The sequence below is a fragment of the Girardinichthys multiradiatus genome, chromosome 15, assembly GCF_021462225.1.
Source record: "Girardinichthys multiradiatus isolate DD_20200921_A chromosome 15, DD_fGirMul_XY1, whole genome shotgun sequence".
In the NCBI taxonomy this organism is placed as follows: domain Eukaryota; kingdom Metazoa; phylum Chordata; class Actinopteri; order Cyprinodontiformes; family Goodeidae; genus Girardinichthys; species Girardinichthys multiradiatus.
This window is the reverse complement of record NC_061808.1, coordinates 17,505,612-17,520,969: the sequence shown is the minus strand read 5'-3', so window position 1 is coordinate 17,520,969 and position 15,358 is coordinate 17,505,612. Positions and strand designations below refer to the sequence as shown.

Below are 15,358 nucleotides of genomic sequence, written 5' to 3'. Positions count from 1 at the left end.
AGAATAATGTCTTCATATTGAGATTAAATTACACCGGGGGGGTATATTTACAAATTAGAGTTCTGAAGATTTTTATTTAGTATCAGATAAAAGGGGAGTGAACACAAATACCTCAGTTTACAATTTTTATTTGTAAGAAAATGTAAAAACCATGTATAATTTTTCTGTTACTGGACATTTATGCACCACACATACGTTGAGTTTAGTGGTTGTAACATTACAAAATGTGGAAAAAGTTCCCCTGAGCTGAGCAGAGTGCCAGATACACAAGAGCAAACCCCTTGTATTGCAAACTAACTGAATAACCTGCACCGCCTCATTCTGTTTTATCAGTCAGTTAATTTAGGAGGGTTATTCCTTAAACTGTACCTAAGATTTAATGGTTTGTCACGTTTAATTTGTGAAATTCAAAAAAAGATTTGTCTGAAGATGTACTTATTTGTGATCAGTTATACCAATGGGAAAATTCAATAAAATATTAGTAGATAATGTATATTAAAGCATATTATCCTTGACGTTCTCAGAACGTGTTAAACCTCCCGACAAAGACTGGTTGCTGAATGCCAGAGGCTGAATGTGGCGTTGATTATAGCTCCTAACATTTTTTCAAGTGTTTCCGGTCAAAATTGCAATCTAAATCGTGGGTATATGTAATGTAAAGTTTTATCTAACATAATTCAGTGGAACAAAGCAACTTCCCAGCCACCTTTTTGTTGAGTTATCCAATGTTTATTCCTCAAATCGCCCTCCACACAGATTTCCCACCCAGAATGCATTTTGACAACGTCTTTGAAAAAGCGGCGCGGCTAATTCAAGATGGCGGAGATGGACCAGCTGTTAGACGAGAGTGAGTAACAACACAAATTTCACAGTTTCACAGCGTAAACACGCCGCGGTTCTTTGGTTATGAAATAAAGAGCGGATGAAAAGCCAATACCGCATTCACTGAATAGAATAGAAATAGTGAGGTCATGGTTTTTGCCTCATGAAGTCCGTTTTAAATCTAGAATCACCGGTTTGTTCTAGTCAGCTACCGTTTGTTAGCACGGCAGGCTAGCCAAAGCTAACGTTAGAGTTGAACAAGTTACTTCACCCCAACCGGGTAAACAAATGCCATTAGCTTAGCTGTGAGCTAATCGATGCTAACTTCAAGACCCAATTAGCAACAACAACAGGACTACAAATACGAAGCTAGCTACAAATTATTAATTTGTGTACTTGGGTATTGTTTCTTTAGTTCTCGCAGTGGCTTAGTTTTACCCCAATGGTTCGTTAGCTACGGTAATTTTACCTGGTTAAACGTCACATCTCGTTTTCTTAAGTGATTTGTCTGCTAAGAACTGAAATCATCGTTTGTAATGTAATTATGTTATTATTACTTCATAACGTATTAACGTTAGCTGGCTACAGTCTAAACCTGACAGCTCAAACTTGGGGTTAAGGCCTGAATGACTTCGTCAGCTATTTCTAGTCAAACTGTGTGGATGCTGTCAGTGTTAAAAGGTCCGCCTTGGATCAGTGGTACTTGGAAGATTGTTGTGATGGGTCGGCGGCTTTAAGGATATCCCCCATGGATTCATTATATCTGAAACTGATAGCTAAAATCATATTTCTGTCATATTTGTTACCCAGATGTGTTATCGACAAGCTGAGGTGGGTGATTCCGATGAATCCTTAAGAGCTATAAATAGTGTTTTGTCCCCTTTGTTTAAAGGGGACTGTGTTAGTAATTCAATCATTTCTAGTAATTCAGTAATTTCTAGTAAAAGAAAAATTTAACAGTGGCTTCCCAAAAACAGCCTAAAGTTACTGAGCAGTCTCTCTAACGTTCTTTGGAAACCTGAATATTAAATGTTAAATTAAACTATCTCACAAGATGTTCTTTTTGGACAAGATCGTTTTAAATTGAGCAGCTTTGTCCACCTTGATACTGGAGAGGAAAATACTCTTCGCGTTTATGTTAGATTGTTAAATCATTGACTTGTTTGTTAGAACTACATATGTGCTTTAAGCAGCATTTCTGCCTTTCAGGCCATGTTTGTGAGAGATTTCACTATAAATCTTTTTTTAAACAAAGCCTAAATATTGCAGGGTTAAAAATTTAAACTTCCTTTTACATATTATATTAATTAAATTCTGTTTATTCATATAGTGCTAATTCAATATAAATGTCTCCTCAAGGTACAGAAATGTAGTGTCAGTTTAGTCACCTCATACAGACAGATTTAAAGTCAATTACATGCATTCCAGTTCAAACCAAGCTCTACAAGCAGTTACGTTTAGTTTATATTGTTAATTGGTTAAAATGCATTAGTGATCCCAGTTGAGCTGGGCGATACGGACAAGGATTTCAGAGTTCGAATATTTTTTATGTATTGAACAATTCCGATAATTATCACAGTAGAGTCTCTAAGATAGCCTCTGTTTCAATATAAATCAAAATAAGTAATTTAAAACAATCGTTATTAACTAATGAATTTATTTATTTATTTTAAATTTCCATAAACTAAACACACAACATTCTGTAGGACATTGAGGAACATTTATGATTACAACTAAGACATGAAAAAACACTTTCTCAAATGCCTATATGTACAAAACATATTGTATTGTATTATCTGTCCTATTGAATTTGAAAGCATGTCCTTATCCTTGTTAATGTCATTTGCTGTTCCTCAGTAAAATATTGTAACTGTATTATTGCATTAAGCCCCTGCATGTATTCCCTGAACAATAAGAAGAGCTGTCACTAAGCAAGATTGCTAACTTTGTCTAATTCAGCATGTCACATGGCAGCAAAATTGAACTCTTCTAAAGGTTAAAAGTGAGCATATTTGCTGTAATCTATTCGACTACCTCTACCTGTTACCTGCTGTGGTCTGACTCCCCTTTTAGCAGCCTGAATGAACAGCTGATGTGCTCTGCACAAAATACTGTTTTCTTTGGAGAATCTTGCATATGATGCGCTATTTCTGACTTTATTTTTACACACTTCATTAATGGTGAAAATGCCTGATTAAGTCTTCTTCACTTGGTAACAGCTGTCACTCTGAGGAGTGTTGTCAGTGAGACCTTTTTGCTCTAATGTACACCGATCTGAAAAAGATAAGATGTTAAGTTTCCAGTGTAAAACGTCTGATTCCAGTCACCAGCAAATTTCTCACTGTATCTCCATACATTTCATCCAGCGATAGTTGGGGTCGTATCTAATTTAGGGTTTTTTTGTGCCAAAAAAAAAAAAAGAAACGGAGTTTGGGTCACTAATGTTTTAGTTTCTTTGAAAGCTGAAAACACACAAAACACATTGCTATAAGTCCTAAAAAAAAAACGGTCTGGTTACCTGTCTTACTACAGTTGAAAAGTATTCATTCATTTAAAAATGTATTTCTCTTGATATTATTTTGTTTTGTCTGATGATATAGAACAGTTTTTCCTCTCCCTCAGGTTCCTCAGCCGAGGCACTCGTCAGTCTAAAAGGTTTGTGGTCAGTTTCTTTGACTGTCTAGGTGCTATCAGCTTCTACAGTTTATCTCATGCTTTAGGTTACATGATAAATATTTGATCTTTCTTCAAATTTAAGTTGTTCATTGCCTTTACAAGATCAAGCTTATGGTCTGCTGTGTAAAGTTCTTTAAAAAATGTCTTTTTTTGTAGCACATTATATTAAAAATATAATTTTTATGTTAATGCTTTGAGGAAAAAAGTAGAATGATCTTGTTTTTTTTTTTTAAGCCTGTCATCTATGTTTGGTAGTGATGTTATTTTGAACAGATCAACCGGCTATTTTACAGAGGGCAGTTTGTCCAACACATTAAATGAAAAGAACAGCTTCCCGAGAACTCACAACACCAGGGGGCGGCATTCCTCCGTCACAATGGACACGGTAATAACTGGCAGCTTTTCTAAACTGGGTGCTGTGGTAGAGCAGCATCTTTAGTAAGATTTAGATTAATGCAGAGCCTCAGAATCTAACTTGAAAATTATAGTACTGGGGGTTATGTAAACGTCTCAGATCTTCCATTGGCCCCATTAAAAACAAGGTACTCTGCGTTTTTTTTAAAACATGACTTGATTTTAACTGAAAAACACCTGAAAGCTTAAATGTTTATTTTCTTTATAAAAAGTTATTGCACTCTTTTTTTTTTCTGACAGTGGATTTATGTTCCATATTTACAAATGGAATGATTATAAAGTTATTAATTTTATTGAATTGATTCTTAACAGTAATGGACAAGATGTCCTATCATAAGCTTTTTTGGAAATTGAATAAATCCTTGGGGTTCAGGCTTCCAACTAGTCAGACATACCTTGCTTGTTTTAGCTGACTAGCAAATTTAATCAACTCAGAATAAAAGTATGTAAGGCCATTGGTTACGGTTGATTCTGTTTTGTCCAGCCGGATAATGTCCATGTTTTTATGTGAAGTTAGGTTAGTTGAGCCTGCCGGGTATATCAGCCCAGCGGATCAGCTGCGACTTGCCAGAGCACTTTAGCAGCAGCAACGAGGATAGTATGTTCCTGTTCCTTTAAGGTCTCGTAGTTCTTTTAGATGATTGACAGATTTATACACCTGACTAGCTTGATTCACCACCTGTGAGGATGTACTTAATTTTCAACAAGCTCAGAACTATGACATCTTTCTACTATAGGAATAAGAACAGTTACAGAGAATAACTTCACTGAAACTCACCTCAGTTAATCCGAACTAACCCAGAAGTATTTCCGATAAAGATGAGGTGTTAATTCAGTGTTTGCTTAGGTGGAGTTTTATTGTGGAAAGCGGTTATCATATAATGAAAGACCTTTCCATAGTTTATGTTTTGGCATGTAGTAACAGAGGGACACATTTCTAACATTGGCATAAAAGAAGACCAGATTCAATTTAAGGCTCATTTAAGCCTCATTCTCCAGCTTGTTGTCATGTCAGTTTGTGATACTTGGTTCACAACATACCAGGTCTACTGTCAACCCATTAAGACTTTACGTTTGACTTTACAGAAGTGGAGCCACCTTAGTTTACTTTTTCATCAAATGCCATGTGTTATATCTTATAAATAGGTGTTTTTTCCCTGCAATTTAGGACTTTAAATGGAAAAGAGGACGTGTAATAAGTCTTTCCTTGGAGAATTATTGAGTCTGTTGAGAAACACTACGTTTGTTTCCTCAGCCCACACGAAGTTCAAAGAGAAGCCGTTTGTTTCGGGATGAGGATGAACCGCCCCAGCAGCGACTCTCTTCCAGATCTCCTCGGAGGAGCCAGAGGGTCACCACTACACCACAGGTGAAAAGCGACTATCATGGCATAATTACCGAGGAAAAATGAGGTAGACATATACAGGGGTTGGACAATTAAACTGAAACACCTGTCATTTTAGTGTGGGAGGTCAGTCAGTCAGTCATTTTCTACCGCTTATTCCATAGTGGGTCGTGGGGGAGCTGGTGCCTGTCTCCAGCAGTCTATGGGCGAGAGGCGGGGTACACCCTGGACAGATCGCCAGTCCATCGCAGGGCAACACACAAACAACCACACACACTCATTCATACACCTAAGGGCAATTTAGAGTGACCAATTAACCTAACAGGCATGTCTTTGGACTGTGGGAGGAAGCCAGAGTACCCGGTGAGAACCCACGCATGCACGGGGAGAACATGCAAACTCCATGCAGAAAGACCCCTGGCCGGGAATCGAACCCAGGACCTTCTTGCTGCAAGGCAACAGTGCTACCAACTGCGCCACCGTGCAGCAGTGTGGGAGGTTTCATGGCTAAATTGGACCAGCCTGGTAGCCAGTCTTCATTGATTGCACATTGCACCAGTAAGAGCAGAGTGTGAAGGTTCAATTAGCAGGGTAAGAGTACAGTTTTGCTCAAAATATTGAAATGCACACAACATTATGGGTGACATACAAGAGTTCAAAAGAGGACAAATTGTTGGTGCACGTCTTGCTGGCGCATCTGTGACCAAGACAGCAAGTCTTTGTGATGTATCAAGAGCCACGGTATCCAGGATAATGTCAGCATACCACCAAGAAGGACGACCCACATCCAACAGGATTAACTGTGGACGCAAGAGGAAGCTGTCTGAAAGGGATGTTCGGGTGCTAACCCGGATTGTATCCAAAAAACATAAAACCACGGCTGTCCAAATCACGGCAGAATTAAATGTGCACCTCAACTCTCCTGTTTCCACCAGAACTGTCCGTCAGGAGCTCCACAGGGTCAATATACACGGCCGGGCTCCTATAGCCCAACCTTTGGTCACTCATGCCAATGCCAAACGTTGGTTTCAATGGTGCAAGGAGCGCAGATCTTGGGCTGTGGACAATGTGAAACATGTATTGTTCTCTGATGAGTCCACCTTTACTGTTTTCCCCACATCCGGGAGAGTTACGGTGTGGAGAAGCCCCAAAGAAGCGTACCACCCAGACTGTTGCATGCCCAGAGTGAAGCATGGGGGTGGATCAGTGATGGTTTGGGCTGCCATATTATGGCATTCCCTTGGCCCAATACTTGTACTAGATGGGCGCGTCACTGCCAAGGACTACCGAACCATTCTTGAGGACCATGTGCATCCAATGGTTCAAACATTGTATCCTGAAGGCGGTGTCGTGTATCAGGATGACAATGCACCAATACACACAGCAAGACTGGTGAAAGATTGATTTGATGAACATGAAAGTGAAGTTGAACATCTCCCATGGCCTGCACAGTCACCAGATCTAAATATTATTGAGCCACTTTGGGGTGTTTTGGAGGAGCGAGTCAGGAAAAGTTTTCCTCCACCAGTATCACGTAGTGACCTGGCCACTATCCTGCAAGAAGAATGGCTTAAAATCCCTCTGACCACTGTGCAGGACTTGTATATGTCATTCCCAAGATGAATTGACGCTGTATTGGCCGCAAAAGGAGGCCCTACATCATACTAATAAATTATTGTGGTCTAAAACCAGGTGTTTCAGTTTCTTGTCCAACCCATGTTTGTGCCTTCCCAGTCTGGCTGAATTTTGAGAACGATGCCTCAAGTGTGGATATGTGCCAACTGACTAACGTAGCCTTATTCTTTCTGCTCTGGACAATACATACGGGACATCAGAGCTGTGTCTGTGTATTCAAAGATACTTTATTAAATATTTAGGAAATTAAAAGCTAAAATTAGGAAACAGTTACTTATGCATTTCCTCAGCCCCTTGATACCTACTTTCTCACATCTATTTAGCACCTTCTGCCCCAGCGTTTGTTTGATAGCTTGCCCTTTAAAAAATATTAGATACAATCTGTGAGATTTGGCATTTTCAGTTGGAACTGAATGTTTAGTTGTGTTTTTGTATTTACTGTTTCACTTGTTGTCTTGCAGAAGTTTTCTAACATCATAACACCAGATAAGAAGGCATCACAGAAGATTGGATTGAGATTGAGAAACCTTCTTAAGCTACCCAAAGCTCACAAATGGTGCATCTATGAATGGTTTTATTCCAATATTGACAGGTAACTGCTCACTTTTAGCAACACTTTAAATCGGTACACATAACTAAAAGGAGAAATGACCTATGCCTTGGAGATCTGGTTGTCATTTTAGGCACAATTATAAACATGCTATTAACCATTTATATACAGTTATGTTGGATAAATTAGAATATTATTGAAAAGTTCATTTATTTCAGTAACTCCATTCTCAAAGTCAAACACAATATGTAGATTAATTACACCGACTGATGTTTTCAAGCCTTTATTTCAGTGAATTATGATTTTCCTCTTACAGCATTATTTTAGAATATTACATCAGAGCAATACAAATATCTTTAATACAGAAATGTGGGCTTAATGAAATCTGTGTTTTAATACCTGCTTAAAGGTTATCCTCCAAAGGTAATCTTGATCATTGGAACGCTTATTCTGATTTATTGAATATGACTGTTAATGTGTAAATATCTGTGGTTGAAAATAACAAACGATTCTTTGTTCATTTATTTCTGTCATTAAAGTATGTTGTTCTTCTTTTATCCAGACCTCTTTTTGAAGGCGACAATGAATTTTGCTTGTGCCTCAGGGAGTCTTTTCCCAACCTGAAAACAAGAAAACTGACTCGAGTTGAGTGGGGAACAATCAGGAGGCTGATGGGGAAACCAAGACGGTGCGCTTTGATCTTTACAAACTCATGTTCAATAGGTTTTGACGACTAGCTCTGAAATCTGGAAGCAAAAAATAAGTGACATCTCAATGCTGAGCTTTACTGATCCCCAACTAGGTGTTCGTCAGCCTTCTTTGCTGAAGAGCGAACAGCCCTGAGACAAAAGCGTCAGAAGATGCGACTTCTGCAGCAGAGAAAGTTATCAGATGTGTCAACTTGCAAAGACCTTCCTGATGAAATCCCGTTACCACTCATCATAGGAACGAAAGTGACGGGTGAGATCACTCATATGAACACACTTTATCTGCAGAGGATCCTACCTCAGTCACATGATTCTAACGAAATAATGTTTGTTTGTTTAACAGCTCGGCTTCGAGGCGTCCACGACGGGCTTTTCACAGGGCAGATTGATGCCGTTGACACCAGTGCTGCAACTTATCGTGTCACCTTTGACCGCAGTGGCCTGGGAACTCACACTGTGCCTGATTACGAAGTTCTGGTAAAGCTTTTACCTTCCTGTGGTGCTGATGAAATAACACCAAAGTAGTCACGTGCAAAAGTAAAGGGAATGTTTTGTTTTTACTGAAGGATGTTGTGTGTTTTTCAGAGCAATGAGCCCAATGAGACTATGCCCATCTCTGCCTTCGCACAGAAGCACCGGTCAACGCGCTACATACAGAACCTCATGACTCCTCCTCGAGCGCCTTACCCATCTGTTACCACTCCTGTTCAAATGGTAAATCTACATTTAATGACAGGCTTTGGTTAGGTTTCTAGTTCTGCTCCCTAGAAATGCTTTCTGCTCTTCCACGGTGCAGTGCCTCCTGAACCTTTTTACATTTCTAATGTTACAACCACAAACTTCAATGTATTTTTAATCAGGAGTTTAAGAGATGAATTCTGTTAACATTAGTTTTTAAGTCTTGCCACAAATTCTCAATTGGATTTTGGCCTGGACTTTGACTTGGCCGTTGTAACGCATGAATATGGTTGGATCTAAACCTTTTCTTGGTTTAGATATTCTTATCCTGCTAGATGGTTAGATTCAAGTCTTGCAGCCTGTGAAGGGAAGCACACACTGGCAACAGTGGGGTACATCTATAGCTTCATGTCAGTTGAAGACTTGGAACATCTTGGCTTCCACCAGACGCTGTGAGGTTGAGGGTTGTTTGATAAAAAATAATAGTCATATTGGTGCATTTCAGATGCTGCCAGTATGTGCTGCTCCACCAGGCCTCTCTCAGGATTGTCCTGTATTTAGCTCCACCTATCTTTATTGTCCCTGGTGTAGAAAAGCACCTCTGCACCATGATGCTGCCACCGTCATGCTTCAGTGTGATGATGTGGAGTTTTAGATTTTCACCACACATACTGACCAGAGCAGTTTCCTCCCTTCCACATGTTTGTGGTTTTAACCTGACAAAATGGGAAAAAGTTCATTGGGTCTGAATGCTTGTAGGAGTTGACACTGAGCTAAGATAACCCCACTTTATTCAGGAACATGATCTAACACAATCCCAAAGGTTTGCAGCAAGCACTAGATGGCAATTTTACAACACAGTAATGTTGCTTAAGACACTCAAGGCAATGGAGCCTATCGGTTGTCATATGCGTCACTATCTGGTGTTCAGGTGGCACCAAAAAAACCCAAGGTAAAGTTTTTACACAGGCTACAAATAATATGAGTTGCTTTACATAAGGATGCTTTACTGTTTGATGTTGCTAGTCTGAGTATTAGACTAACTGTACTCATCTGTAAGGAATCCTTCCTTGTTCTCCAGGTTGAGTCCTGGCTTTGCTGTTTTACTGTAGCTTTTACACTTGGGTTCCACAATGTGAACTGTCTGGAGTTTTAACTAATATTTGTACTTTTGGTGACTCTAACATTTGGACCTGGAAAGCATTAACTGAATGTTGAACTCCACTGTTGTGACTGAGTGTTTAAATGCAAGGTTTTCAGGTTTTGTTAAACCTAAGAGGATTATACAACAAAACAATTCCTGACAGCTGTTTCAAGTTTTGTATTCTAAACTGGTCATCAGCATAAATGACTTCCGATCAGCTTTTTTTTTTTTTGCTTTTAAATAACAGGACAATGATCCTCTTATGAACGCTTCACCATGGAGGAACAAGTTGCCCAGTACAGAGGGAGAAACACTTGGAGGATTTCCTGTAAAATTCTTGGTCCAAGTTGTAAGTATTTCCTGTCAAAAGGATTGCATCCTTAAAAATCAGCACCACTTCTAACGCGTTCTGTACTTTCTGATTTTCAGACGAGGCTGTCTAAAATCCTCATGATCAAGAAAGAACACATAAAGCACTTAAAAGAAATGAACACAGAAGCAGAGAAACTGGTAAAGTCATTAATTAATATTACTAAAAGTAAATTCTTGAGAGATGCGTACATCAGGCTTAACCTAATTGGATGTGGGTTTCCTGCTTCAGAAGTCGTACTCGATGCCAATTGATTTGGACTTTCAGAAGCGATATGCTACCACTGTGCTTGAGCTGGAGCAGCTCAATAAAGATCTGAACAAGGTGCTTCATGAAGTTCAGCAGTTCTGTTGTGAAGTAAGTCAAAAGATGAACCCAAGTTGGCTTTGAACTGAGATTTGTCTTAAATCCCTCAAGCTGTACCACTGTTCGTTTGTTACCTTGTATGAAATAAAAGTGGTGCAGAAGAGACTTTGTTACATGTAGTTGTTTGTTTGTTCAGCTCTCTCCTGATCAGGGCATGGTTCCAGCTGACCATCCCACAGATCTACGGCGGCGGTGCGAAGAAGAGGCCCAGCAGATGGTGCAGCAGAGCAACACACAGAGGGACGGACAGCCAAGCGTGACGAATCCCAGCCTCACACACCTCATCTCCCACCTCACTGCGCTGCTCCTACAGATAAAGGTGGAGGATAGAGAAACATTCTTGTTGTGCTGCTCACAGCAAGACATTAAAGAATCAGTCCAGCTGTACTAATGTGTGCCACTTTCTTATCTTGTCTCCTGGTCCGTTTCAGTGTCTTGCAGACGGAGGAGATCTGAATTCATTTGAGTTTAAATCTCTAACTGAGTCCTTAAATGACATCAAAACATCAATTGATCCATCCAACCTCAGGTAAACCAACTACAGTTATTTCGTTATACTTTTCCCATCATGCATCAGGTGAACAAAATGTGGAACTGCAACTATTAATTTTTTTTAGCAACCTGGATCAGTAAACAAAATCCTTTTATGATTGGGATCTGAACACAGTGACACACTCCTCCATTTAAAAAAAGAAGTTTTTTCACTTTACAACCAAAAATTTCAAGGAATTTCATTGAGATTTTAGTTCTTGGCCTAGGTACAGGCAATACGATCCCCATGGTGAAACATGGTGGTGGTAACATCATGCTATGGGGATGCTGATCTTCAACTTGGAAAAAGGAAGCTGGTCTGAGTTTATGCAAATATAGATAGTGTTAAATGCAGGCCAGTCCTGATGAAAACCTGTTAGCGGCTGCATCGACCCTTTTTAAAGAAGATTTTAGACCGCCAGCAAAAAGTCTTCTTAAATTAGAAACACCAAATGTTTTTTCTCTTATTACTTAGATTGTATTATTTTAATTTCATGATAAATAGGACCTCAGACATCCAGTCATTTTTACTTAAAGCAGACTTGGGCACTCCTGTTGATTTGAATTGGCTGAATACAGAAAATGTTTTTGAGGATAGTAACCCATACCTTGTTTTTGTCATTTAGAATAGATTAAATGCTCTTTTTAGAACCCCATAAAAATAGGAAACTTTAAGCCTTGATTTTAATAAGGCAACAGTGTGAGATTCCTTTTATATCTGCAAGGATTTACAGATTTCTTTTCTACAGAATCGGTCTATTTTATTTGCTCTCGTGAAATGTTGTATGTTTAGTCTATTGTGGTGCAAGTAAAAAATATTTTAAAAAATTATTAAAATTCATTTTTTTTATTTAAATGAATTGGTTAAATTAGTTTTATACTTCTGGGCCTTCAGTATAATACATTTGCCTATTATAGGTCCTGTGACTAAAAGTTTGGACCCCACTGGTGTAAAAACATAATCATGTGTTAGAATGTTCCTGTCGAAGTTCAGACCTAAATCCAATTGAGAATCTCTAGCAGGACTTCCAGGTATTTCCTTCAACACGCCACATCCTATTGGGCTCAGATTGAGTTGTGTTGCAAAGAATGGCCAAAAAGAGTTCTGTGTCCAGATGTGCAAAGTTGGTAGGGAATCACTTTTCAGATTTCTATTTGTATAGTTTTGAGATCCTTTTCCATCTACTTCAGTTATGCTCTGCTTTGTGTTGGTCTCTCACACAAAAACTTCTCCAGTTTGTGGTTGCCAGGTGTCAAAATCTGGAAAAGGTTCAACAGGTGTGAAAACTTTTAGGAGGCATTGCTTTTTTATTTTATTTTGGAACAACTTATTTTTCTCTTCTTTTCCCAGTTGCTTTCAGAACAACGTTGAAATCCATGTGGCACACATCCAGAGCGGTCTTAGTCAGCTTGGCAATCTGCACGCATTCGCTGCCAACAACACCAATGCCGTCTGAGTCCCTGCATCCTCCCCTCCACACACAGATGCATGCAGACACTTTCAAGGCTACAGACATGGCCCGTGTTGACACCGTGGCTCACCGTTGTGCAAGCCCAAGAGTGGACGAAGTTCCACTCGGATTCCTGAGGTTTTGTGTCTAAACAGAGGGAAGATGTCATGTATTTTATCCACCCGTTTTATTGTATGAAAATGTTTGTGCTACCTACCAATACAAGCCTGAAACAGTCTACCCTCTATCACTAATCTTTACCACAGTTCACATCTCCACACTCTTAGGTGTTATTTATTGGGTTCCATGTGCCAAACATTGATTCTACCAGTTTTTATAGTCTGTATTTATTTATTTTTGCATAGATGTGTATGGTTGTGAAGCAATATTTACTATCCTTAATGTTTCCCCCCTGTGTTTTGTTCTGTTGCTCCTCTGCTGGCAAGCACAGAGGAAAGCTAAAGAAGGTTTTATAAAACTGATTGTAGATAATTGTATAATATGTGATTATTAGGACTATTGTCAACATTTCTGCCATATGTTCAGAAATGGCTTTTGTAATTTTTGTGTGCACTGAAAAGAGATTTTGGTATTTTTATAAAGGAGAATTGTAGGGTTTTGATGCCCCCTCCCCCCCCTCCACACACACACACACACACACACAAATGAAGCCTGCATTATTGACTTAACCTAAGAGATCTCAAGTCAACACTTCCTTCCTGTTTGTTCTGTACAAATGTATATGAGAGTGCCTCAGGGCAATTGTATATAAATGTTTCCCTCTTTTTATATTAAATACATGATTGGAACTGCTTTTGGTTGTTGAGATTTATTCACAGTTTGATTCCAGTTAATACAAATAGTTTTTTTTTTTTTTGTTTGAAACACTTGATCTTATTACAGCTTTATAATAAATACAGACTGTCATTATTATCATACATGTAAGCACTTTCTACACATCACATAAAGCCAGCCGTGGCATCACTTTCCCAGTCTGAAATCCAAGTCACTGATGTCCTGAGCCTCTATGGTGTATACTGGAGAAAACTGGTTGAAGCTGTCTGTGGCCCTCAGTTGTGGATACTGCATTTGGCATTCCTTATCCTTTGGGGATGACCTGCTGAAGCTGTTTTGGGTCGGTAAGGGAGGAATCACAACTTTCATCTCTGGTCCGATCGTTTTATTTGGTGGGAAATTGTCGTACTCCACCAGAACGTTTGGACCCTGGTGGCCAGGCATGTTGGTTTTGATTCTTGAATGGTGCTCCAGCTCACTGGGATAAAGAGGGATGTTGCAGCTTGGGACAGCTCCAACAGGCTTAATCTGGTGCATTAGCTCAGCCGTGGCCCTGGTTCCCTTGTCGTAGATGCAGGAGGGTGGCATGTGGTTGTAGCTGCTGGATTTGGGCTGAACAATGGTCCTGAGAGCATCCTCTGTGCTGTGCTCCATTGTGGGCCTGAAACAATTCTCTAGACCAAATGCCCCTGCCCTGTATACTGCAGTACCATGGCTATCATAGACTGGAAAAGAAGGAAAGGAAAGTTAAGAAAAAGTCCCCAAAAAAATTAAAAAGGGGAGAAAAGCTTTGATTAATATTCACCTTTCTCAGGACCTATTCTGCTTGGAAGTTGCCCAAAGGGGCCTCCTGATGGTGTGCTGGATGCTTTTGTAGATACTGAGGAGCCAACTTGCCGACGAGACTTGGCCCTTCTGTTCTGAAACCACACCTGAGACGAGAAAACCCTAAGAGTGAGTGATTAACTTTCTTACAATCAATAAAAACTGATCTTTTTCCAGTAATCCCATTCCTTGCTTTTGTAAAATCAGTCAATCCAAAAGACAATACCTGAATCCTGGACTCCGGCAGCCCAGTCAGAGCCTCCAATCTCTCTCTCAGGTAGATGTCTGGATATTTGGTGTCAGAGTAAACTTTCTCCAGCATCTCTATTTGCTGCTGGGTGAAATTGGTCCTCTTTCTCCTGTGGGTCAGTATGGCGACGCACTTGTCCGTCCTGGCATCAGAGTTTGTTGAGGTAAAGTAGTTTGTAACATCTGAGGCTCCGTAATCTGGAAGAGGTTATGGACAATGGGTAAATGACGCGAAGAACCACTTGTAGTGTAGGTCCAACATACTTGCTAAAACTAGCGATTTTACAGAAAGGTTAGATCTTCCAGATACTGACCTGAAGTCACCGCGCTGTTCATCTGCAGAGGTCCTTCTTGAAACATCTGGAAGTGACTCAGATCCCCGACGCGCATATTCTTATGAACCGCAGACATGATCCTCCAGCGTCCGACTGAGATTGAGACCTCTGTGCTTTCTCGAGTTAATAAATCCCTCCGCGATCAAAGGTAAAGGTTGTCCGGACGTGTGAATGGGTCAGCCATCGGGGCCGACTGGCACACCAGCGGCCGCGTAACGACATCAGACGTCTGCGGTCCGCGGAGGTGTGAAGCCATCACACCCAGCAGCGGTGGAGCGGCCGCAGGCCTGTTTAAAGGCGGGGGTTAATGGAAGCTGCGGGGCTCAATACACATCCAAAGAAAAAACATTTATCCGCTTTTGCATGGATGAAGCTACACTAATGGGCCGATAGTCTTCAAAGGAAGACAATCGGAAACTGGACGGAAATTTTCCCAACAGAGCACAAGTTCAAAGGCACGGTGTG

The 15,358-nt window shown here is 40.0% G+C and overlaps 2 protein-coding genes across 2 annotated transcripts; one reads left to right on the top strand and one right to left on the bottom strand.

Annotated features, from left to right (window-relative positions):
* Positions 1-726: 726 nt before the first annotated feature.
* lin9 (lin-9 DREAM MuvB core complex component) lies at positions 727-13,502 on the top strand. The gene is made up of 15 exons (XM_047387127.1): positions 727-847; positions 3,445-3,477; positions 3,792-3,883; positions 5,168-5,281; positions 7,354-7,484; positions 8,005-8,130; positions 8,245-8,402; positions 8,493-8,626; positions 8,735-8,863; positions 10,219-10,320; positions 10,401-10,481; positions 10,573-10,698; positions 10,844-11,026; positions 11,139-11,236; positions 12,590-13,502. The coding sequence occupies exons 1-15, from the start codon at positions 817-819 to the stop codon at positions 12,693-12,695; spliced, it is 1,644 nt and encodes a 547-aa protein (XP_047243083.1). The 5' UTR covers positions 727-816; the 3' UTR covers positions 12,696-13,502.
* A 146-nt stretch (positions 13,503-13,648) lies between these two features.
* mixl1 (Mix paired-like homeobox) lies at positions 13,649-15,358 on the bottom strand. The gene is given in 5 exon segments (XM_047388905.1): positions 13,649-13,687; positions 13,689-14,209; positions 14,290-14,416; positions 14,536-14,756; positions 14,873-15,358. Coding segments are annotated over 5 exon segments (1,005 nt in total). The 5' UTR covers positions 14,970-15,358.

Bases quoted from the DNA above. Each gene is read 5' to 3' on its own strand.
- lin9 (XM_047387127.1), top strand. From the start codon at position 817: ATGGCGGAGATGGACCAGCTGTTAGACGAGA. The intron at 848-3,444 runs GTGAGTAACAAC...CCTCTCCCTCAG, and splicing joins GGACCAGCTGTTAGACGAGA to GTTCCTCAGCCGAGGCACTC. The intron at 3,884-5,167 runs GTAATAACTGGC...TTGTTTCCTCAG, and splicing joins CCTCCGTCACAATGGACACG to CCCACACGAAGTTCAAAGAG.